The 25,217-nt window shown below is 48.0% G+C and overlaps 1 protein-coding gene across 1 annotated transcript; it reads left to right on the top strand.

Annotated features, from left to right (window-relative positions):
* The first annotated feature begins 1,591 nt into the window (after positions 1-1,591).
* Positions 1,592-24,201, top strand: LOC311529599 (uncharacterized protein). Its single transcript, XM_084645657.1, has 15 exons — positions 1,592-1,651; positions 3,341-3,431; positions 3,715-3,819; positions 6,081-6,236; positions 6,883-6,946; positions 7,809-7,872; positions 10,962-11,047; positions 14,047-14,223; positions 15,887-15,940; positions 16,620-16,790; positions 18,617-18,684; positions 19,104-19,146; positions 20,569-20,632; positions 22,886-22,965; positions 24,009-24,201. The coding sequence occupies exons 1-15, from the start codon at positions 1,597-1,599 to the stop codon at positions 24,045-24,047; spliced, it is 1,317 nt and encodes a 438-aa protein (XP_084501783.1). The 5' UTR covers positions 1,592-1,596; the 3' UTR covers positions 24,048-24,201.
* Positions 24,202-25,217: the final 1,016 nt, after the last annotated feature.

Genomic DNA, 25,217 nt, shown 5'->3' with positions numbered 1-25,217 from the left:
AGAGAATGGTGAGAAATAGAACCTGCCCCTGGGAGTCCATCTGAAGGGCTGGTGGACAAGAACGTGGTGATTATGGGATGGGGAGGAGGAAGGATTTTGACTGCCTGTGATTTCAGCTTTAGGAAGATTTTATGGTGGATTCCTGGCCTTTACCAATCTTATCCTGTTGTCATGGCGCCCTGCTGAGTACCCAGCGCTTGCCATTTGGTATTTTGGTTGGGGTTGCGTTTTTCTGGTCACAGTGAATTACAGGAGACCACTAGCCCAGATTAATTATTTTGTCTAACCTGTTACCTTTATGGATTGATTATGGACACTGTACGAGAAAGATCCTTTGATTCTTCCTGGCAGGGCAATAATGAGTCAAGAACACAGGAATGAACCACTTGCATCAATGAGTTTTGCTGGTTGCGTTTTGTGTGGCATGCCAAGAGTGCTGTGCTTTGGGGAGTGGCTTAGTGAATAGTTATTAGAGCTACGTTCCATAGTCATTACTCAGGGAAAACACACATTGCTCTAGCGGCATAAGGACTTCAAATTTGGTCCAATTCATTATTTTTTATGGATCAGTAAAAAGGGCTCCATGTTCTTCTAAGGAGATTTTCAATGTGCCTCCAGTTTGTCTCTGAAACTCTTTCAGGTCCTAATATGGATGTTATTAGGGAAGATTATTCTGGGTACAGAACCAAGTGTGGCAGGTGCTTTTATCTAACAAAGCGTTTTAATGTGGGCTGCTCAGTTTCACCTCTGTGGGCCACTGAGAACTTCCATCTCTCTGTTCACATTACTCAGTGATCGCTGAGCTTTGCACAAGGAGCAATGGACAAGGAGGAAGTAGGAAGTCCATTTACGGAGATGTAATTTGGTGATACCTGAAGGCATCAAACAGGAGCTGAAAAATAAACTGGTAAATTCTTGCTGCAGGCAAAGAAGCCGCTTTGGTGCCATCTTCTGTATGTTCTTTCTCAAAATTCCAGTGTGATTTTCTCTACTAGATACACTGGGCCCAATTTTCTCCACCCTGCACATAGTGTAGTATTCACCCCTGTGCAGAGTGAGTGTGAAATGCTATCCAGTCTGCATGGGTATAAAACCTCCCTGAGGTGCAACACAATGGAGAATCAAGCTTACAATTTCTTTCCTCTGGTCCTTAATTCACATAGGTGCCTTCTTAGTATTCCTGTTTGGCCTGAGCTGTTGTTCAGGTGGCTCTCTAGCCTTCTGTTCCCTCTTCCCTGTGTCCTTGTCTACACTGGGGAAATGAGGTATGTTTAGCATGTTTTTAAACACCACTTAGCACCTAGTGTAGACAAGGACAGAGGTGTTGAAAAGTTGTGGCCCCCTATACTTGATGTAAGTGCCAGTCTGTGCTGATGCAACATGACTGCATTAGGGGTTTGTTGCTGTAACTCTGTCCATGGAGCATGAGTTTCTGTAGTGTAGACAGGGCCTGTCTCCTTGGACACCTTTTCTCCTTTGCGGGCAGGTTCCCCCGTTGCTCTGTGACATTGCACTGATCCTGAATGCTCTCGGCAGGTACAAGGACTGAAGATGATGAAGGTTTTGGGCCTTGTTCTCTGTGGCCTGCTGATGCCAATGCAAGTTTCAGGCACAGGACGCTGCATTGTCCCTCAAGAGTCATATGAAAAGGGTAAGTGACTCAGGTCATGTCAATCTTTACACTGTGTGGCAGGATAATTGGGGATAAAACCTGCCTCACCAGGCCATTTTCATTCTCTTATTGAATACTTCTGCTCTGTTTGTTCTTGCATTTACTGATTTGTTTTGTGGCAGTCCCAAGTCCTCTGAACTCCTGTCTCCTTTAGGAAATTCAGACAGGCTACTGCACTGAAGACCCCTCTCCTGCCCATGAGTTAGGAAGGTATTTGTCTCTTCCTTTTGAGAGAGAGAGAGGCAACAGAATAATCTGCCCTGCAAGGAACATGGCAGTCTTGTCCCTTGTGAAATGAAAACGTTCCCAGAACACATTATTGGCCAAACTTTACAAAGCAGCCTGTGAAGTCGTGTTTGCAGGTCAGGAGATGCAGGTGTTTTTACAGATCCCCCAGATTTATGTGCGCAAATCTGGGTTTTTGTGTTTGCAAACAGCTGTGCAAGTGAAATTGCAGGCACAAATGTCAAGGGCCAGGTTGCGCGTCCTTTGCATAATTGGTTTCTCAAAGGACTCAAGGAAATGCTTTACAGTTTCCATTAGCAGAGAAATCTGGCAGCTGTACTCTGTTCTTGCTCTCTTCATTCATGGAGGTGATCCCATTTGCTATGTCAGGCTGAGAGGAACAGCATATGGATGGGCTGCTTTGAGTCCCTGCTGGATTTGTGCCATTTTTGGACTGTGCAAGCCTCTGGGCCAGATTCTCCAATCTGCTAAAGCCAGTCGGAACTCTGTAAGCCTCACACAGTGGCTGGAGAAGGCCAGTAGAGAAGTCGCTATGTGCAGGGGCACTTACATCTGGAAATCTAGTGCAGGCCAACTGCCTACATTCCCTGTCTTGAAGGGATGGAGGGGGGCATGGATGGGATGAAGAGAGGAGGCCCAATCCTCCACTGGCAAGAGGCCCTTGAGTGGTGTAAGCCAGGGCAGGCTGTGCAGCCCCAACTAGCTCCGGAGTTGGTAGAGCCCGAATCCGATCTGCCCTGCAGCCACCACGCTCCAGTGCAACTTGTGTGTCGTGAAGGATCAGGGTCATTGAACTTGTTACCATGCAAATGATGGTTCGAAGTTCCTTCGCCGCTGGCTCTGTGGATGGTGCCCCTGAGCGCAAAGCACCCTTCCATAAACACAGATATGGGCCTGAGGCTACACCAGTGCGTTATTACTGCAGCTTTACGCTGCTGTAGATCTCCATTGATTTCAATGGACTGAAGCAGAATTAGACAGTAGGCCCAATAAACTAACCTTGTGTCAGTTTTCAGTAAGGTGTGCACTGCACTGAACTCTGACGCTTTTTGCTAGGTCGAGAGAGTACTGAGAATTCTGAACGAGTGACGTGCGAGCATGCCAGGATCGAGTATTAAAACACCCGTACTATCGTACCTACAATTTACACCTGCCGTCACACATGGGAGCAAAATGACAGGTGCAGGTGGCAGAAATTTTGCTTCCTTTGCTGCACCCGTAAATCAGTTCATTAAGACACCTAAATCCTGTAGTCTGCAGCCACAATTGACGGAGAGCACAAGATCAGAGGCTGGGCTAAGATTCCTCTGTCTATTTGGCCTATTAGACTAGAGAAAGTGATGACTTAAACCGCCTTCTCTTATATCCAACTTGAGCTCAGTGTCCGAAACAGTAGGTCTCGTGGAACGTTTTTCTTTACAGCTTTTGAAGAGTCAGTAACGGGCCTCTTCCAGTCTGAAATGGAGAGACTCAAATTCCCAGGATTAACAATTACCTTATTCGCTATCAATGGGTGAGTAACAAAAAATAGAACCAAGGCTTCTGCACTATTAATATTCTGTATCTGTATCATGGTAGTGTGTAGAGGCCCCACTCTTCAACCAGGACTAGAGCTGGGGGTGGGAGGGAAGAGGAGGAGAAAGACGACTCCCTTAAAACTTTTCGCCCTAGTCACTGTGTTACGGGGTGTTCTTGGTCAGGTCAGCAGATAATATTTATGAGCGGGGCTCTGAAGCAGCCTCCCTGAACATCTGGGCCTAGTTTTCTTTCTGATCCACTCTGATTTCATTTTGCAGGTTGCATGTTGCTAAAGCCATTGTGCTCCCAGTGAAATCCGAGTATGTTCCTGGAGTTGGGGTCAAGGTGGGATTTTCTGCTAAACTCAAAATCCTTGGCACTTGGTGAGTGGAGCTAGACTCTTTTTTAGTTCGTTTCCATGGTAGAAGGGAATTGAATGAGGGAAGCTGTCTGGGTGGATGGGGGTGGGGAGGCAGGAAACATCATGTTGCTTCAGAAAACTTTGCAAAAATTAAAATTCTGCACCTGGGATCCCTCTCCATGATGAAAACTTGGTGAGACTCAGACCCTGTAGCCCACAAGGCTCAGAGAACATCAGACAAAGAGCAAAAAAAAAAAAAAAAAATTGAAGGTACTAGACTCTCTAATAACAGATGGCTTTAACCCAAACCCCCTCAACCTCTGTGCCCTGCCCATTTGGTGGCTCTGCAGGTCACTAATAGGGCAGTGGGAGGTCTCATGACGTATGGTACTTCTGGTCCCTTTGCTCTCGGATACTGCAGCGTCAGTGGCTACTGGGAATTGTAGTCTTTGAACTAGGACTCTGCTGAGAACAGGCCACCAGTCAGAAGGATACCACAGTCACCTGATAACCTTATATCTTCCTCTGTGCTCTTTCCAGCCTCCCATCTTTTAGCCAGCATGCCGGGTATGTAAGATGTGATTAAACAGAAGTGGGCCTGGAATGAAATTTTGGAAGGCTGCAGAAATTCTAGGTATTTGAAAGGATTCATGCATTTCCCACGTGAGAGTCAGCACCTGTGTATTTTAAGGCATTGGCTTCAGGCAGGTTTCTTCCTTTCATCACTACACTAACCTCTTAATGTGCAGGTCCTGGGCCTTGGAAATGTGCACTGTTGATTCAGTACTTAGTGTCTAACTACGCTTTTATTGGAAGCCCGGGTCCCTTTAGCGATCATGGAGAGGAGATGTTCCCAGGATGCTTTTTGTTCAGCACAAAGTGGCCAAATGCATATTTCCATTGACCATATGGTCCTAAAGAAGCCAGGAATCGCATGAGTCTGTGATTTAGACAAGTGTAGCTTTTCCCTTCAGTGGGACAGCAGTCTGTCATTACTCTAAAGGTAAGAGTAGGGTAGTCTAGTTAACTGCATGCGTACTTTGGGGAGTCACCGCTGAAATGCCCCTGCTTCGTGTTTGCTGTGAGCATTGGATCCAAGCTTCCGGAGGTTGTCTGAACAGTGATATCGGAGGTCACACTCTGGCTGTGTGGGCAAAAATAAATGTCCATACTTCAGAATGGTCATTTGTTTTTTTAACATGGGAATTTAACTTTGAATATCTCACTTTCTAATGTTTGTGTTTAAAAAAACCTACAACATTCGCTTCCTTTTTACTTCTATAGTGACTCCCACTCCCCGCTCTCAACTTTAGCTCCAGATTCAGATTTTTTGCTTGGTAATATTTATTTTTTTAACATTTCAGAATCTCTCCATGACAGGAGTCAATTTAAAGCAGGTCTCTGATCTGCAGAGCTGGCTGGCCAGCTTCTCCCCATTTCCTGTGTCTCTTGCTCCCTTGGCCGCCAGCTTCTCCCTGTTTCCTGTGTGTCTCTTGCTCCCTTTGGCTTGCGGCTTGAGCTTTCTCAGATGGTTGTCTTTCTCCTTCTCCTTCTGGACTGGCTAGACCAGGTTTGTAAGATTTGGGGATAGGCTCCCAAGGACTGGAGTGGAGGCCCCATTTCATGAGTCATTTAAACCCGGATCCCTGAAAGCACTGGTGAATCCGCTGCTGGGAACAATCCTGCCATGATCTCAGACGATGGACTAAATAGCCTATGTCATTTGTCTCTAATTTCTCCACTGACCACTTGTGATTTCCTGTAAATGTGGATTTGAGCCAGCATGCACTAACTCAACAATGCCACAGCCTGGAGCCTATAAACAATGTCCCCTACGTTGTCTAAAGGAAAACCAGGGGTGGAATCCTCTCAGGGGGATCAAAGTATTTACTACCCATCCTCACTGCAAAGCAAATCTACACACGGAATACTTGCACTCTTTAGGACCAGATTCTGCCATCCTTGCTCACATGGACTGTTCCCCCTGCTATCGGGGGGGTACCCACGGCGGTGAGGTAATATGCACTGCGAGTCAGGGTGTCAGAATCTGGCCCTGGGTTATGACTCCGCAGAATGCAATCCGAGGAGCCCTTGAGGGGTGGACAGTGAGTGAGTTGATTGGTGGGAAGAGCAGTAGCGGTGGCAGGGATGGAAGGAAACTGGGTTTTGCTCAATGTACACACCCTGTATTTGGAAACAAGCCTCCATTTACCCGGAGCAGATCACAGGGTTGCCGTGCTGTGTGTGAGTATCTGTCCGTTTAATGTGTGTTTGTCTCTGCAGCTGGTCTGTCCTTTTATCTGGCCTGACCACCATCAACATGCGCGTAGACTGTAGTGCTCTTGTTCTGCTGCCTAAGTATTTGCCGCTTACCACCAGCGTTGTCGTCAGGGATTGCCAGTGTGCTGTGGTTCTCAAGGACATCAGTATCAACGTGCTGTGAGTGCCGGTATTCTGTGCTGGGTCTGTCAATATCACCCTTTCACTCGTCACTGGATACGTTTCCATTTCCTGCCTAGCATCTTTACGTCTTACATCAGTCTTTATCAGCAGAATGGCTGAATTCTGTTGAGTTCAAGTAGCCAGAGAAATAGCTTCCCACATGATCCAGTATATCACAGTGCCATTGATTTAGATTCGTGTGGGAGCTCTTTGGAATGGGGACTCTCTCTTATTCTGTGCTTGTGCAGTGCCTAATACAACGGGGCCTGTTCTCAGTTAGCCTCTAGACACTCCCATAATAAACACGATAAATAATTGACTCTGCAGAACCAGGATCCTGGCACACAGTGGAATGGCTACAGAATACAATCTTGATGGATTAAGCTTTAATTCACAAAACTCAGCTGGCCAGAAGACAGGACTGAAATTAGAGCTGTCCAGTTATTTGTTCTCTGTCTACAGTAAGTGCCCCAAACTCATCAGAACTCCAACCTTTTCTATCCTGAAGGAGGGTCCCATTTAGGCACCGTTTAAAAACGTGAACTGTGCCTTGGACTGTTCCATGCTGATCGTGTGTCTGTCATTTCTCTCGTGATGCCAGTTTTGGGTTTTGTTGGTTTATTCTCTGTAATTTTGCATGCAGCGATATCCGTGCGAGCGTGACAGCCAGCCTAGGGAACAACATCGTACTGGCGTTACAAGTCAAGGTAAGTTTCCTACCCAACCCTGCCAGTTGCTCGCGTGTGGAGGAGTAAGGATGGTGTAAAGCATGCCCCCCCAGCGCCTCTGGATGGCTAGTCCAGGCATGGCGAGGGAAGGGAGAGGCTTTGCAGGACTCCTCTCCTACCTCCCTGACCCCCCACTGTGAGCTGTTGGGGCAGAGCATTGGCTGTGACCTCCACCCCAGTCGCTGGCCCGGAGCAGTCAGCTGTACTGCCGCCTTTGTGAGGACTGCAGTAGGTTACCTCTCCCTCTGGAGCAGAGACGGTTTTAGGATGTTGCTTCCTCTTACTCCAGGCTCAGAGGTTCGCTCTAGCGTCACCCGCTGGTTGGTGTGTGTTAGACATCTTCCCGTGTGCCCGATCTGTAGCGGGGGTGAGGCCATCACACCCCCGGTTACAAAACCGGGCTCTGTAGCTCGAGCTGTAGAGACTCAGGCTTCTAATCCTCACTGTGGACCAGGATGGCAGCTCTCATACCAGCCCTTGGTGTGAGATGGCAAACACATTCCTGTAGCCAGTTATTCCCCTTCCTGGGTAAAGGGTGGGAAGGTCTTTGTTAACACTGAGGCTGTAAGCTCCCCGGGGGATTTCCCCTCCATGCCTTGAGCACAGTGCAGAGCTCAATGAGTATCAGAACCCCTGTCCCCAATGATAATGATGCTAGGCAATGTCGTGTGGCTCCAACCCCTACTTGCCTCCTTAAGAAAAATAAAATAAAATCCTATCCTAAGATTTCACTAACCTCCGTACAAATCTCAGGGACAGAAATACTCCTGTTCGTGAAAGTCACCCAGACCATTGCAGTGATTTCCTCCTCCCTGACTGGGTCTCTTGCTTTGTGTTACAGACCCCTACAATACTTTCAGCTTGTATTTCCTTCGGGCATTCAAAGATGCTGAATGATATTAACTGTAAGTGCCACGGATTATCTTCCTTTGGGTTTTCTTTCTGTGTCCAGTAAACTCCATGCAGGAAGCTCTGGGCTTTTGCCAGCCCATCCAGAAGCTCTACATGTGTAGAGACCTGCTCCTGGCATTGCTGCCTTTGAGTAAGACGACCGCAGCTGTTGTATCTTTTGTTTTTACACAACAAACAGAATACGAGGCAACCACATGGGCATAGTAGGGTCCAAATAACGCTGTTTACTGAACATACACAGCATGCAAAGCCTACCTGCGTATAAACACTGCTGCTCGGGGTGGCAGTTCCTAGAACAGAGCCCAGTGAGCACAGCTAGAGAGCTTACAGACTTCTCAAAAGAATACTGTCCTACTGCTGCCTTTGAGGTGCGGTGCTGGTGAAGGCTTCTGCGTGTGTCCTGGATGAAAAAGCAGACACGTGCTTATGTTAGAAAGGTTACTGGAGAGAAGCAGACCTTTTTGTCGGAAAGTGACAGGCACAAACTTTGGCCTCCTCAAGCGCAGAGCTGGAAATAACTGTGAGAAAAGCTGCCTTGGAAGGAATGGTCCCAGGTGTCCTGGGTTCTCTGCTCACGGCTTGGGCTCCTCCTTGTGGCTGCATCTGAGGAATAGCTCCGCCCGGTCTGACCCCCTGTCCTGTGTCTCGCTCACGCTGCAGCCCCTCTCCTTTTCAGCAGTTGCAGCGTGCTCCCTCTTTGTGGCTGGGCCCTCTGGCCAGTCACTGGGTTTTCCCCCTTCTGGGGTATCAAAGTCGCCCTGGACTGGCTGACTGGGTATCGTTTCCAGCAGCTGTCCAATCCAAGGCAATGCCACTTCCCCGGGGGCTGGCAGGGGAACCCAGGCCTGCCCACTACTCTGGGTTCCAGCTCAGGGACCCTCAAATCAGCTGCCAAAGTCTGCACTGTCCCCAACCTTGCTGCTGTTTCCCTGAGCCGGTTCCTACTCCACCCCATCAGGCTTCCGCTCCGCCACCTTCTCCGCCACCTTCCAAACCCTTCCTTCAGGGCAGGATCCCAGGGCGTCTCCTCTCCCCTGGTCTCCTCCTTTCCCTCTCTAAGCCGACACAGTGACTGCTGGCTCCCATGCTGCAGCCCCTTTCTGCCCTCCATGCCCCGCTTGCTCCTGCTCAGCTGGGCTCCCATCCTCGGTCAGGGATTGTTTATCAGCCTAATCCTCCCTCAGGTGTGGCCTATCCGATTACTTAGTCCATGCTGAGCCACACGAACGCTTCCCAGGCTAGTGTGGGGTGACCAGCCCATCACAACAGATCATGGTTGTAGGGGATGGCCAGCAAGGAGACGGACAGATGGCGTGCGGCACATCGCTGGGAGGTCAGCTGCCAAGCGTTCGAAGCTAGTGATGGATTGGGAAAGCTTCCGACCATTCTGCTGTGATGTCACCAATATTCATATGTGAATGTTACTTGCTGACCCTTTTCCTAAACACGGCACCAGCCTGGTGGAAAGTAAGAGTAAAGGAGCTTTTGTCAGGGAATACAAGAAGCGTTTCGGGGGGGTGTGGGGCAGGACAGGATCCTCCCCTCTCTACAGTTCAAGGTCTGTCTGCACTGGAGCTGGAAGGCGTAAATTCCAGCGGGAGGAGACTGACCCACGCTGGCTCCCATCCGGCTCACATGCTAAAAATAGAAGCGTAGCCATGGCGGCATGAGCAGCAGAAGGGCTCGCTGCCCCGTGTATGTACCTGTGCTCTCGGACAGGTCTGTATTTGGGGCAGACGGCTCCTTTTGCTGCTCCCACGGCTGCAGCCACGCTGCTATTCCTAACACGCTAGCGTGATGCGAGTTACAGCAGGTATGTCTCCTCCAGCTGGAATTTACACCGAGCTGCAGCGTGCACATGTGCTCCGGGTCTAACTACTCGGCCGCTCCGCTGCAGCTTCTAAGGTCTATCAGGTGTAGTAAAGCTAGAATAGGGGCCTATATGGAGTTCCCCCCTCGCTGTCCTTAATGTTGCCTCGGAGAGGCATTACCGGATCTGAGCGCGGTCTGCACAGCCTTCCCACGTTGTCTGGTGGAGTGGTCATGTCTCTGCTTTGTTCAGGGATGGGTGGGGGGCTGTGTTGGTGGGGGAGGCCGCGTTTTGTCACAAGACTGAATGGAGTCCTTTCCAGTTTGACTGGAATAGTAATGAGGGCCCAGAGTATCTCGGGAGTCTGTGGAATTCATCCCTTGCAGCAGAACTAGACTCCAGAATCTTCAGCTCACAGTGAGAACAATCCAGTTTCTATCCTTCATATTTGTAGAGAGAACCTTGAACATGTGACCAAGTGTAACCAATACCGTGGTGTCTGCCTGAGTCTACAGCCATCCTGAAACAATCTCTCTGAGAGCTTTGAACAGCCCTGTTCATCTCAGTGGGTGGTTGCCTTAAAGACAATCATCGACAACATATCAAAACCTGAATATGCAGGAAAATCATAAAACAAACTGAATTCAGTAACTACCTAATACATGACACAGGGCCTGCTGTTGTGACTTGACTTCTCAGCCTCACATTTCAGTTTAAGATACACAGGCTTTCACAGCATTATCACAAGCTGCCATAGACTTTTCACTAAACTGCGTCACAATCCAACCTCCTTGCTGCAGAGCTTAGGTCCAGCTTGTGGCAGAGTATGTAGGGGCTTGAAGATAACATGTATTTATATACTGCTTTTTGTCCCAAATTATCGTCTCAGCCTCCCTTGCCTCAGTCATTGACCAGTGTCTTGGCTTGTCTGGTTTTCTGCTTTGTCTAACTTCAATCACATGCTCTTTGGGCATGGAATGCATCTTTACCTGTGTTTGAAAATGACTCTGTGATGCATGTTCTCTCAGTTCTGGGCATGAGAACAAGGTGACTCTCTCTTGGAAGAGGGGGTTCTTGTGTCTTGGTGTCACTGATATCTAATTCTGACAAGTTTATTGGAGATGATGTTCCATTGATTGGAACCAACCTCCTATCTTTAAATTTATCTGGAGTTTTGCTGAAATCCCAGCTCAACATTGTGCATCTTCCATTTGCAGTGATTCTCCTCCATGTTTCTGGTTCATGTTGTAAACTTTTTTCCTTTCCACGCAGGTGTATTCCCATTTGAGAAGGGAAAGCTCTTGTATGTGGCTCAAACTCCAAAAGTAAATAACCGGTTCATTGAAATTCCTGTACAGGTAAGTGTGTAGACTCTAGGTAATGTTTGAGACTGAGATTTCACAACTTTCTTACGCTGGATCAGCCCTGAAACTCTGAAAGGTGTCAGAGCTTTCTTACCTTCTGTGATGTTGGTCAGAGAAATGAGTGACAGAAAAACCTCAGGGTAACTCATCAGCTGTCAGTATAGCCACAGTCTCACATAGGGATCCATTCTGCTGCCCTTATTCATGTCAGTTAGCACTTATTCATCTAGACCCTGATCCTGAAAAGACTTAATAGCCCACCTTAATTGATTAGTCTTGTTAGAGTTGGTATGGCAACCATTTTCTCATGTTCTCTGTGTAAAGATATCTATCTTCCTACTGTATTTTCCACTGCATGCATCCGATGAAGTGGGTTTTAGGCCACGAAAGCTTATGCCCAAATAAATTTGTTCATTTCTAAGGTGCCACAAGGACTCCTCGTTCTTTTCACTTCCTTAACTCCTCCCAGTGCATAAAGCTAAGTGCCTCCATACGTCTTTGCAGGATCAGGGCCCTATGCTTTCCCGCTGTTTTTCTTGAATGAATTATGTGATCTCTAGCAATGGGGCAATTCCCGTGAGTAAGTGCTACTCAGTGAGAGTCAGCAGAGCAGAGTCAGGCTCAATGAGTTTATTACTCAGTGGAATTGAAGAGGCAGGATAAAGATGTGAAATAAAAGACCCACTTAGCGACAGAAGCAAGAGGCTTGTCCTGTTGCGAGGTTCTTGTCACTGGACTATGGTAATGGGCTTCCTTTGTCAGCAATTTTTTTGTTTCCTGATGTCAGCTGGCGTGAAGGGGGCTAAAGACTGAGCAGGAGAAAAAGCGAAGAACAGCCTTGGACCTGCTGAGTGACTTGGTAGCTTCCTGACACCAATACTGTACTAATTATATAAGGATCCAGCGTTGTCACTCTGCATGTCACGCTGAAGCCTGAGAATGCGAGAGTCAGTGTAAACCGACGGAAACCACTGTGCGAGCTTTTTGTTCAGAATGTCACCAGGTTCACTCGTCCCTGGGTTTTGCAGTCTGTAACCATCCAATTTTTAAGTTCTAAGCCATTTTGACTTTACAAATGACACCCATGTGACAGAAAGGCAGGTATCTGTGCCATACCTAGAGACCTAAACCATTGTGGCAGCAGAGATCACTCAATCACTCACACCATCCCCACCCTCACTCTGCAGCTAATTTGTATGCAACAATTTAATTGGTTGTGTGAGGAAACCTGTACAGTGCAGGGTGACTTGGCCCAACTGCCCCGTTCTTACAGCAAGGGCTTTCCGCTCCTCGTTAAGACCCAGCAACCTTCCCCCTCCTCAGCAGAGTCCATCCTCAAATCCACGGCAGCCCAGCAGAGTGAAAGTGAGAGGGTTTCTCTGCAGATAAAGAAACCTAATCGATTCACGGCTCACAGTTATGTAGATAGGAGATAATGCACATTTTGTTAACAGCGAGGATACTTAACCACTGGAACCGGTTCCCAAGGGATGTAGCCGATGCTTCGTCACTTGAAGTCTTTATGTTCAGTTGGGTGTCTTTCTAAGAGATGCTGTAGCTCAACCAAAAGTTATGGGCATCCAGGCAGAAAAACAGTAGGTGAAATGATCCGGCCCTGTGCAATGCAGGAGGTCAGAATAGATTATCACAATGGTCCCTTATGGATTCATAGATTGCAAGGCCAGATGACGTGGTTTAACCAACCATACAGGACTTGGCATGGTCGATGGCCATCTCTCTTGTAACCCACACTTACGCATGGTGACTCTCTGTCCCCCTCTCCTGCCCGGGCCACATAGAGGTGTATGAGTCTGACCTGGGTCTTCGAGTTCAGGCAGTAGAGGCCCATGCTTTTCCATCCCAAGGTCATAGTTTCAATCATAGAATATCAGGGTTGGAAGGGACCCCAGAAGGTCATCTAGTCCAACCCCCTGCTCGAAGCAGCACCAATTCCCAGTTAAATCATCCCAGCCAGGGCTTTGTCAAGCCTGACCTTAAAAACCTCTAAGGAAGGAGATTCTACCACCTCCCTAGGTAACGCATTCCAGTGTTTCACCACCCTCTTAGTGAAAAAGTTTTTCCTAATATCCAATCTAAACCTCCCCCACTGCAACTTGAGACCATTACTCCTCGTTCTGTCATCTGCTACCATTGAGAACAGTCTAGAGCCATCCTCTTTGGAACCCCCTTTCAGGTAGTTGAAAGCAGCTATCAAATCCCCCCTCATTCTTCTCTTCTGCAGGCTAAACAATCCCAGCTCCCTCAGCCTCTCCTCATAAGTCATGTGTTCCAGTCCCCTAATCATTTTTGTTGCCCTTCGCTGGACTCTCTCCAATTTATCCACATCCTTCTTGAAGTGTGGGGCCCAAAACTGGACACAGTACTCCAGATGAGGCCTCACCAATGTCGAATAGAGGGGAACGATCACGTCCCTTGATCTGCTCGCTATGCCCCTACTTATACAATCCCCTCCCCCATACAGTCTGAACTGCAATTTACAGCCGAACTCCCAGGCACACACTTTGCTCTCCTGGAGAGGGGAAGGGGGGTTGTCTCATCCTCCTGCAGTGGCCTCCACTGGCTTATGGTTGTGGAATTTGTACCTCCCTTACTAGCAAAGGTGAATCAGGTTTCTGGCAAGTGATTTTGGATCATAGGGTGGAGGGTGAATCCTCTCGTTCTGCTCTGTATGCCAAGGGCACACCTCCCAAAGGACCCACACTTTGAGGGGCTTTGCTCCTCTCTGCACAGATTTGGTGCCCACACCTGCCACTTCTATTGCTGGAAATTATTCATGTCAGTGCTGAAGGATCGTGACCTGAGGCTACGGAGAGTGTTATATGCACAGGAGGCATGAATCCCTCCCCTCAATACTGCATGAGTAATTTCTTTGTCCCTCATTTTGTGCCTTTGCCAGTTAGAATAATTATTTTAGAGTCACAGTTAAGGGGCTTTTCATTGTGTTAAGTGGCTTTTCTGATCTCTGCTTTCAGATGGAATACCTGGCCGACAATGGGAAGAAGATCCCCATTCCACCCCTTTCGGAGGACTTTGTGATACTGCCAGAAATGAATTATACATCTGAGGCCATAGGAGAGAACGTCATCACTTCTGTCCTCTCCTACACAGTCTTCAAGAAACCTCATTCCTTCTTTTGTACCCCTCAAACGGTGAGCGATGCCGTCACTGGAATGTCAGGGCATTACTGTGGAGTCAGGGTCCTCCACCAAACGCTTCAGCCTCCTGGATCAGCCCGAGAGGCTCCTGATTTTAGGAGTCCTTTCCTAAGCACCTGCTTATCTCCTGTTTTCATTGGCCCAGCAGGGGGAACTTTACAGAAAGACGTGTGTGAGATCATAGCACGCTAGCGCGTGCCTTGCTAGCATATGTCTGTCTGCTGGGGCTGGGAGACTCACTTCATGCTGCAAGTAGACATACCCTTAGAGACCAGGCTAGAGTGCTGGGTGGGATAATGGGTAGAGTGGGACTGCATTGCAGTCACTCTAGCTATAGTGGTGTGGCCACTGCTGGTTCGAGGACGTGCTTGAAGCAGGATCTCTGAATGAAAGGTTTTTGGGGGGTAGAGTATAAAGGGAGTTGGAGAGAACCAGAGGCATGGGGCATAGACAAAGGGGAAAGCCAAGGGAGGGAAGGGGAGGTCAGCCAGGGAGAGGAGGTATGAATGGGAAAATTAAGGGGGGAATTCAAGGGAAGACCAGGGAGGATTAAGTTGGGAGTACAGGCAAGAGGCTGAATATATGCAAACAAGGCAGTGTGGGTTCATTAAATACGCATGTTTTATGCAAATACTGAAATGGTCTAATCTCCAGCTTTCTAGGCCTGGAGCCGGATCAGGTATGGTGCTGCTTCCGTGAGGTTTGGAGATCTCTGTGCAAAGCTATGTCCTTACTGATGCAGCTGTTTGTTCTTCGTTCACCTGAAACGGGTTGGATTTTGTTAATTAAAAGCCATAGAAAGCCTGGGCTAGGGGGAAGAACCTACAGAATATGGTTAGAATAATAAAAAAAAAAAGCCTATGGAGAAGAGCCAAATAGCACTGAAGACCTTTACTGACTCTGCCAGGTGGGGTTTCCATCCTTGAAACTCAGTGCAATACACAGAGCTTAGTGGGAACAAGGACAGAGATCTGTTCAGCTAAATCCTATGTTCACTTGCTCATACCTCAGCAGGTGTGACTGGGAAAATAGGTTGGTTCCAAAACTCACCCACACTGCCTGTGATGGCAAAGAAGAACCTTCCTGCGAAGTCTGGCAAGATGAGGTCAAACTGTACATGAGCCGCGGTTGATTTAAAATGTCCCCTGGTTCCCTCTAGTTCAAAACAGCTGGTGCTCAAACGCTCTTTGGAGCTGGGTACTCCAGGTTCAGAGGCAGCCCCTGGGGCACAGGAGCCACCAAGTCTTGTCCCCCCAGCACCGGTTGTGCCCTCTGCAGCACCTTTACACTTCACCTGTTAAAACCACAAAACAAAAACACCCATTCGCGGGGGCTCCCCCCCCTGAAGGAGGAGGAGGATGAGACCCAGTGCCGGGGAAGGTGCTGCAAAACCTGACGCTTCCAGCTGACTATTAATTTTTGTATGCAATGCTGGGGTAGCTGTGTTGGGCCTAGGATATCAGAGCGAGATGGTGGGGGAGGTGATATATTTTATTGGACTAAGTTTTGTTGGTGAGAGAGACCAGCTATGGAGCTTACGCAGAGCATGACGTGAAGAAGAGCTCCAAGCAGCCTGAAAGCTTGTCTCTCGCCAGCAAACGCTGGTCCAGTGACTGACGTGTTCTCACCCACCTTGTCGCATTCATTTTTGTTTCAGTTTCTTGACACTCTCTCCCTGGAGCTGATCCTCTCTGAACTGATTGTTTCCAAGGTGAGTTCCCCTCAGTCACACACTGATCATTTCTCTGTCGGACCAAATGTCACATTACTTATCCCACTGCACAACAGACCTTGCTGATGGCTGAAGTGTTGATTCCGTGCCGGACCGCATAGGGGCCGTGGCACCTGGGGCCTTGGCTCTTGCTCCCGGTGCTGCTGTTTGGTTTTTTTTGTTCTAGCTGCATGGACTGATGGTCTTGCACCCTCTGAGAAAAAAGCAGCCCCTCCAGAGAGAGGGGAGTATTGTCCTACTGCAGCCTGGGCCCTGACTGCTGAAATGGAAAGCTGCAAGCTCTTGAAGAAAATTGGCTCATCTTTGTTGGAAAGAAACAGCCAGTCGGGAGAGGAGGCAGTGTTTGTTAATAGAAAACGGGGGCGAAGAGGGCGTAAGATTACATGAATCTCCATCCCAGTGAGGTGTTGGGGCTGATGTGACTTCTGAGATCACACAAGCAGGACAGTCAAAATCTGCATTTGCTGGTGTGTCTCTGGGGATTACACAGCATTTACTGCTCCACCTACTGCAGGGGCTCAGAATAGCTCATCATGCCCTTGCTGTCGCCTGTCGTTTCCTTGTCTTTCCTCTCCAAGGTCCACGGGAGGGCCCACATCAATCTTGTTGTGTGTGTTTTTCTGGTTAAATCTAGTCCCTGGCCCCTCTGTCCTTACAGTGCCCAAACTGCACTCCAATCTCTTCTTCACTGCTCATCGTTACCAAACTAGTCAAACCTCTGACGGTCAGTCTGGATGTGAACCTGTGTGCCATGAATCTCACTCTCAGCCTGGAGATAATGGATAAAAAAGGAACCAAGAAACCTGTGCTCCTCATTGCTTTGAAAGCAGTAAGTACTAAGATAGAAAGCTCAGATTTCATCTCAAAGGGTGAAAAATGGAGGAGCTGCTGCCCAGTGGATACTGGCTTTCTGTACGCAGAGGCCGACGGATGGGTTTGGGTTTACAGCAAAATGTCATTCATTCACATAGATGCGTAGGTGCTCTGGGTCTGTGACGCGTGTGATTCTGCAGCTGGAGGAGCAGCATCTTGCTAATAACTGTGAAAGCTGAGCATTGAGCAATGGTTTTCAGTAGACCCCAGCTCTGGTTAAGAAGAGCCTCTGAAGAATGCACTCTGCTCCAGGCCATATTGAATAACCACAGTCCAGCTTCCAGAGCATTGTCCCATCCTTGTGAATGAAATGTTATTGCTTTCCAGCTTTAAACTTCATACACAGTCCCAGGGCAAATCCATCATGCTGCGAGAGCTGAGATTTGAACCCTGCAGTTAGACAGAGTCTGGCTCAGGAGGGGCCAGTATCCCAGGAGGAAATGAGACCTTGTCCGTGGCACTTTGTGCTCGTGGTGTGCGGGTAGACTGAGCTGGGACTCAGCACTTGGCGGAAGCAGCATGTTTCTCGCGGCTCCGTCAGGTCCTGCGGAATCCAAGCTTGTGTGTCATTAAAACAGAGGAGTGTGCCCTTTCCGGCCGCCGACCAGGCCTTCTGAACGTGGGCAGACTGTGACCTGACGCAGAGCTGGTGCCATCTGACTGCATGGTCTGACAGAATCCATGGGGGCCTCTTGGCCCAACCGTTCTGAGAGGAGCTAACTGCCTCCGTGCTGCTCAATAGGGTGTTGACATTGAAGTGCCAGGAAAGCATTTTAAACTATCCCCTCCCTGATCAATGCAGCAGAATTACCCAGCTACCCTGGGAATGTGGGAGTGTCTTGGGTTGTGGGAAAGATCTTGGGCCACTTGATTTTCCCTTTCTGCCCCTTGATGAAAGTAATAACGAGGTGGCAAGAGAAGGCTTTCGCTTACGCTTCTGAGTGTTTGCCTGGTAGCAGTGAATTCACAGTGACCATTGTTGGCAGGAGTGAAAGTAACTTAAAGGACTTACCGGTACTCCGGAGTCCTGAGCAGGAGGGTGTGGCCTCGACCGGAAGAGGTGGGGCCTTTACATACCCGGGCCCTTTAAATCAGGATTTAAAGGCCCCAGGGCTCCGGCTGCGGCTGGGAGCCCCTGGGCCTTTAAATCACCCCTGGAGCTACCAGCTGCAGAGGCAGCTGGGAGTCCCGGGGCTCAGGGGCAATTTAAAGGGCCCCGGGCTCCGGCTGCTGCTACCACAGCTGAGCTCTGGGCCCTTTAAATCACCGTCGGAGCCCTGCCACTGCTACCCCAGGGGCTCCGGCAGCAGGGCTCTGGTGGCTCTTTAAGGGGCTTGGGGCTCTGGCCGCTGCGGGGAGCCCCAGGGCTCCAGCAGCGGGGGTTGAGGGGTGCTTTAAAGGGCCCAGGGCTCCCCACAGCGGCTGGAGCCCCTCGCCCTTTAAAGCGCGGCTGGAGCCCTGCCGCTGCTACCCCAGGGGCTCCGGCAGCGGGGCTCAGGTGGCTCTTTAAAGGGCCCGGGGCTCCGGCCACTGCGGGGAGCCCAGTGCCGTTTAAAGCACCAGCCTGGGGAAGCCGGTCTGGCCCAGCACGGTGTACGGGCTCTTGCCAGTACACCGTACCGGCTTACTTTAACCTCTGATTGTTGGTTTCCTTTCTCTGAGTAACTTAACCCAAGCAGAGAGGAAGTGTCTCTGCTGTATTCTGCAGCTGATGGTCTGTTCTCAGAGCTCAGGTGCTGACACTCAGATCAGCTGATTTGCTGCCTCGTTTCCTCCTTGCAGAAACTCGGCTTGGTTGCCACTCTTCAGCTGGTTGAAGGGAAGGTTCAATTCACTGCATCCCTGGACAGGTATCAAGTCTTCCAAGTATTTTATCCAGAATGTGTTCATCTTAAACAATAGGTTTCAGAGTAGCAGCCGTGTTAGTCTGTATCCGCAAAAAGAAAAGGAGGACTTGTGGCACCTTAGAGACTAACCCATTTATTTGAGCATAAGCTTTCGTGAGCTACAGCTCACTTCATCGGATATGAAGTGAGCTGTAGCTCACGAAAACTTATGCTCAAATAAATGGGTTAGTCTCTAAGGTGCCACAAGTCCTCCTTTTCTTTTTTCTTAAACAATAGGATCCTGAACAGAAGTGATAGGCAATGAAGAGAGCAATGTGGCTCCCTTACCACCTGGATTTTAGGTTTTTAGATATTTGGGGACCTAAACTATGGGCTAATGATTTTGTGATTGGTAAGTCTGAGCTGGTTTCTTTTTTCCACAGTTTGCATTTCAAGCTTCTTTCCTCAGCCGTGGGCCCCGTCAAGGTAAGTCCTTGCTTGTATTAATGTGTGTGGTATGCTAGGAAGCAGAAACAAACATTTGTTAGAAATCAGGAGCCTGATTCTCCACAGCTCCTTTACATCATTCCAGCAGAATATTGGCCCCCGGGGGAACGCCAGAATACGCAGCGGCTGCTCATAGCTCAGAGATGGGGAGAGCGCTCTATTGTAGTCACCAATATAGGGCATGGGGGAGCAAGGAAGAGGGCACGGCTAGGGTTCTGTGTGCTCCAGTTATTCTCTGCCACCCATGGCCCCAGGGGCCTGTATCTATGGCTCAATGAACACTATGTTCTTACCAAACTTTATTATTGTTGCCTTAAATGAAGATTTTTGTTGGAAGGTGGCGGGGAGTAACCACCCACTGCAGGTTTCTTACATAGTCTTGTACCATTTTATTTTGCTCAGAAGACCCATGTTTTGCTATTCCAGCTACCTAGTGGGGCAGCTTGGCATTTTTGCATCCAGAACAAAAGGCTTTAAATGATTTTATGAAAGCTCTGGAATTTTGAATGGTTGTATCAGTTTTCCTCTGTCTGATGGGAAATAGCACTGCATAAGCGTGCCTGGCCTCTGTGGCTTTGAGGGCAGAAAGTGCCCTCTGGAAGGGAAAGGAAGAGGGATATTGGCCCTGGCTGGGGAGGATGGGCTTTAGAATACTGGACAAGTCATTGCTGCTCCCACGCATCAAACGATTCTTTCTCCTTTGAAAAATGTACGAACCCAGCATGGCTTAGGTCAATGGATCACTGTGTCTTGGCATTTTATACTGCTGCCTGTCACTGTAGCATCTGAGCACCTTTCATGTAAAATTAATAGCAATAGGAAAATCTCTACGGGACTTCCTGGAGTCACTGGCACGTCTTCCTTTTTGGGGTAAAAGACTGTGCTGGGGGTAGGTGTTTTGGGAGGTGTGTGGTTAGAAGAGGGGGATCAATGCTGAGTGTGTCATTCTGCTGTGAGTATCATTCTGGATTAGCTTCATCTCTGGAAACTTATTCCACAAGTGGAACTCCTTGACCCAGGCTCTGTCCCCAGTTCTCACATGCTTTGACCTCAGCTTTGTGATCTCCATTGTCCCAGTGGGGTGCAAATGTCTTTGTGGTTCATAGATGGAAATCTGGTCTGTAACAGAGCTGGGGCTTTGATCCATTAGTTGCTTTGAAGGTTAGGACTGAGGCCTTAAACTGGCATCTGAATCTGATTGGGAGCCAGTCGAGGGACAGGGGCATGGATCTGAAGTGCTCACAGAAGCTTAAATGGATCTGTTAACTGCACTTCTAGAAAACAAATATATTGATGTTCTTCCAGGCCCAGCTGAAATCCAGTTGCTGCGAGATCGTTTGGGTGACATCTGTAGAAGTTTCATGTTGTTGATGTACTTACTAAGTCATCTCTGTGTTTCAGATTGTACGTTTTCATGAGCCCCTGAGAGCTTTCATCCAGAAAATTATACTAAAGGAGATCAACTGTAAGTCTGGTTAGATGTTTTCTTCAGTGATTTCTTGTCTGCCAAGTACGTAGTCTACATCTCTGTGTGCGGCGGTTAAGTGATCACAAATGCCTCATGCATTAATTTGCAAAAGGCTCTCCCTGTCTTCCTAAGGTAGGTAGGCAGGACACATGCTGCTGCCTTCATTAGATGGTGACTGTAAGAAAAGGAGTTATGAAATGGAGACTCTTTGTTTTTTTAAAAAAGGGCATTTATGGGAGTGAAATTCCCTTCTCACTTGCCCACTATCTTGAGAATTCCCTTTGACAGGGCTGTCCGAGAGAGAGAGAGCCCAAAATCACACAGGAAAGCCACTCGAGAAATGTAAAGGCTCCTGCAGTCTGCTCACTGAAATTCCCTCTAAAGCTTTCCTCTCCCAGACAGCTTTCTCCGACCAACAGAAACCCAAGCACTAAACCAGTAACGAAGCTGCGGCATAATGGGCTGCTTACTGCATCTGTACATGAATTCTGGATTCTGTCCCCTCCCCCCTCCATAGGTCCTGCCTTGAGCGTCTCTTTATCATGTCCACTAGTTATGTTTTATCGTTTAGCTGCAAGCTCTTGGGGCAGGGAGTATCACTTATGACGTTTGTACACTGCCTGGCACCTGGGCCTGGTTGTGTCCCTTGGGCGCTTCTGCAGTATAAATATTTAATAATGGGGTGTGTATAGTACCAAACACTGAGGCCCAAATTTTCCAAAGTTCACTTTGGCACATGCCTGATTTCTATTTGTTTAAGACCAGATGCATGCACCAAATCAGGAACACACATGAGTGCCCCTTTAATTTGGGCCTAGAAGCTGGTTCTTCAAATCACGTCTTGATCCGCCTCCTTCTAAGGATGGGTGTGGTTTTTTGTCCTCTAAGCTAGTTTGAGTTTGCAAACTGTATACAAGTTCACTAACTGCCCTGGGAACACCCTGCGGTTATATATCCTGGTACGTTCACTCATTACAAAACCCTAGTTAGAGTGTTCATGATTAGTAGCTTCTCTGATTTTGTGCCTTTGAGAGGCAGCCTTCTTATATGCCTCTGGGCAGTGGATCTCTAGGTGCTTCCAGAGAGCCATAATCCCTGTAGAAACACTGGACCACTGCTCGTCTGTTCCATGTGCTAGGCAGCAGATTGCTTGCTGCCCAGATCTGTAGCAGCAGCAGCAGTGAAGTGGTCCCATAGCAGAGATGCAAAGCCATGTCCCAGATTGCGGGGTTTTGAAGAAAGCCCATGGAAGCAAGTGGAAAAGATGTGCTGGGTTTTCCTTGTGGCTCACTTGTCACATTTAGGTTCCAATCAACCCAGTGTGCAACAGAGGGATGGGCAAAGTCCCCTTGCCTAGTTCAGTACTGGTGGAGATGGGCTAAAGCCACAACCCTGGCACCTGGGTCTGGATGTCAAACAACTGAGGCTGGGGGTTGTTCAGATGCCGTGTTGGGGTCTGACTGGGCCCATTTGCAGAAATGGAGTTCATGTTTCACTGAGAAGCTGTGGAAAAGGGCAGGATGGGAAAAAACGAGAAAATAGGGTGAAAAATGGAGCCCATCAGCGAGGTGGAAAAACTAAATTGAAAAACGCAGGTACAATGTCTAAATACATGTCCTGGCTGGAGGCCACACATCCGCGTTCCCTGGATGGAGGGCACTCAGCTGTACCAGCCTAGCTTCCTTTCTGCCATGGGGTTGGGTTCTTCTCTCCCAAACACAGAGCCGTAGGTATCCTTCAACTAGAATACCAAAATCTCTGACCCACTTTGGTGTTGTGTGGGATAGATTTAAATGACAGGGCAAATGTGGTTGATCTCTGGGCCCCTGATCCTGCGAGCTCTCTCTGCCCACCTGGATCTTCCAGTGAAGCCAGCACAAGGAGACGAGTAGGATGAAGCCCGAATTCACTCTGAGAACCCCATAAGCCCAAAGGAAAATGTGCCAGGTTTTCCAGGAGATTTACCCTGCTCATAGCATGGGCAGTCACCAATCTGATCTGAGTGAGAACCAAGCAAAGGGTGCATTTCTCTTGTCTAACATTATCTATAGCACTGTAAATGCATATGGCTCCTGCAAACCTGAAAGACCTGTTCCATCCACCATAAAGCTTTGCTGATCACTCCCACCCAACAATTATATTGTCTCCCAGTGCTCAATGCTATGATGATTAAACTTGGCAGATACGTGAAATTCTGCATGTGGCTCCTTGCAGGCTGAGAGTGCTGAAAGATGTGTTTGTTTGTTTCAGTTTATCTCCACTTAGGAAAAATCCCAATATTTAAAGCACCAGGATTGAAGCCCAGCATTGCCCATTGCCACCCTTCTAAGGTAAGGCTTCTGAGAGGTGTGAAATCTGTTCTTTCGGCACCATATCACTGCCCCTTGATACTCCTCTGCAGCATCTGCAATAGGGAGGTTTCTTTAAAAAAAATATCAGGTTACAAAAAATGTACACTTGAAGATTTGCAGCTCTCATATCTTTTAGAAAGCCATCTCCTGCCCCTAAGTGATAGCTGGCCCTGGGCATTTTTGCACTGGGAGAATTCCCAAATGATTCCACATGCCAGTCTGGCTCTTATTGTCCACAGAGATATACTACAACATTGTAGCAGCCATATTTTAAAGGGATCTCCACCCAGCCAGCTTTGCATGTACAGTACATTTTACCTGCTGCTTTCTGCGTGAAAATGCAAGCGAGAGAGACTTTTCGCACCATCTGCTTTGTATGTGAAATCTACCACTTGCATGTGGATCTTGCAGAGAACAGAAAATTGCATGCCTGGAAACCACATCTTGGAAATGCTGATTTTCTGACTGGCCATAACACCCATGAACATGCAGGGTAACCTCGTAGAAGGCATATTAGCTGGTTGTGTCATAATGTAGTCTCACACATAGGCTACTAAATGAGCACCTAATGTGACTTCAAAGGTGCTAGCTTGCATTGATATGGGTGTTAAGAGGACTCTTCAATTGTATTAAGCTAACACAACTGAAAAAATCAACCCCTTTGCCTGAGTAGACATGAGTTGGTGACTGCTGCATTTCCTTTAAAAGCTGCAGTATTAACTACAAATTCAGTTTTGTAAAGTGCTTTGGAATTCCAGGACTGTGAAAGGTGCCTACTTGGTAAAAAGAAAATTTTATTCTCCTTCTTAAAAGTCTGAATAAAAATCACTGAATTCTTAACTCTCTCAAAATGCTTTCTTTCCAATAGTCACATCTGACCCTAATCAGGTTAAATGTTTCCAACTCTCTCACCACATTGCTCTGATACTAAATCCATTACTGTGCAACCCACTTCATGGAACAGTGGGTGAAAGAATCCATCCTTTGGAAGTGAGCTGAGACTTTCTCCTTTGTTGTTCTAGCGCTGTCTTGTGTGCCATAACAAGCTCCATAAAGGGTGATGCACCAGGCGAGTGTGGCCCTGAGGAGAGAGGAAGAAACAGTGGCACAAATGAGGAGGTTTAATTCACGGGTTTTTTTTTTTTTTTTTTTTTCTCCAAAATTTTGATTCAAGCTTTTTACTCTGGGGGAAAAATTGCCCCATCTGCTATGGAATTTCAGTTGAAGAACTGCAGTAGATCTGATAGTCTCCTTGTTACTTTACAATACTATTGGATTTGCTATTTTTCAAATCAAATCTGTCTTGAGTGATGAGTTTCAGGGAGGGTTTGGGACATTGTGGTTATTGTTATTGTTACTTTCCTTTGGTTACTGTGCTAATAAATCATTCTCCTTAGCCTGTGTGCCGTGTTCATTTCACCCCACTGCAGGATTCATTGAATCATAGAATATCAGGGTTGGAAGGGACCTCAGGAGGTCATCTAGTCCCACCCCCTGCTCGAAGCAGGACCGATCCCTAATTTTTGCCCCAGATCCCTAAATGGTCCCCTCAAGGATTGAACTCACAACCCTTCGTTTAGCAGGCCAATGCTCAAACCACTGAGCAATCCCTCCCCCCATTTGATAATTCATACTGCTCCCCACCCCCACATAAGATTTGTGTATTAGTAATGTGATGGACTCAGACCAGAAGGATAAAAGAGAGTATTTTTTTAATGAATAATTAAACTGTTTATTCAGTCATTCTCGCACTTTACAGCTGGAATTCTGGGAACTCAAAAATAACATCTTCGCCAGTGAGCTTCTTGTAGACACCTGAAAATGTTTCCACCTTGTGTTCAACATTATTCTGTTCTGCTTTGTCCAAATGGACCTTTATGAATCTGCTGCCGTCTAGTTTCACGCGGATTCTCTTGCCCACAATTTCTCTAGGGAAGATCAGATCTTCGAGAATGGCATCGTGCACGGCTCCTGGGACGCTTTTGCTTGTAGTGAAAGGCAGGTATATCAGCCTCAAAATGAGCAGTTCCCTATTCCCTGGATAGCCAAACAAAGGCTACTCCAGGCCAATCAAGACACCTGATGCCAATTAACCACTTGAGGTCGTTAGGCTAATGTCGGCACCTGAGCCCAATTAACTGGCAAAGGGTCAGTAGGGCTGTTAGGCTAATAGAGACAGCTGGGATCAATTAAAGTCTCACACTGCTTAAAAGCTCTCCTTTCTGGCTCTC

This window comes from Lepidochelys olivacea (assembly GCF_965140295.1).
Source record: "Lepidochelys olivacea isolate rLepOli2 genome assembly, chromosome: 13".
NCBI lineage: Eukaryota > Metazoa > Chordata > Testudines > Cheloniidae > Lepidochelys > Lepidochelys olivacea.
Note: the sequence above shows the minus strand (reverse complement) of the source record. Positions and strands in the feature narration are given on the sequence as shown.

Coding starts and splice junctions, on each gene's coding strand:
- LOC311529599 (XM_084645657.1), top strand. CDS start 1,597: ATGCAAGTTTCAGGCACAGGACGCTGCATTGTCCCTCAAGAGTCATAT. Junction 3,820..6,080: donor CTCAAAATCCTTGGCACTTG/GTGAGTGGAGCT, acceptor TTGTCTCTGCAG/CTGGTCTGTCCTTTTATCTG. Junction 22,966..24,008: donor CCCATTGCCACCCTTCTAAG/GTAAGGCTTCTG, acceptor TTGTTGTTCTAG/CGCTGTCTTGTGTGCCATAA.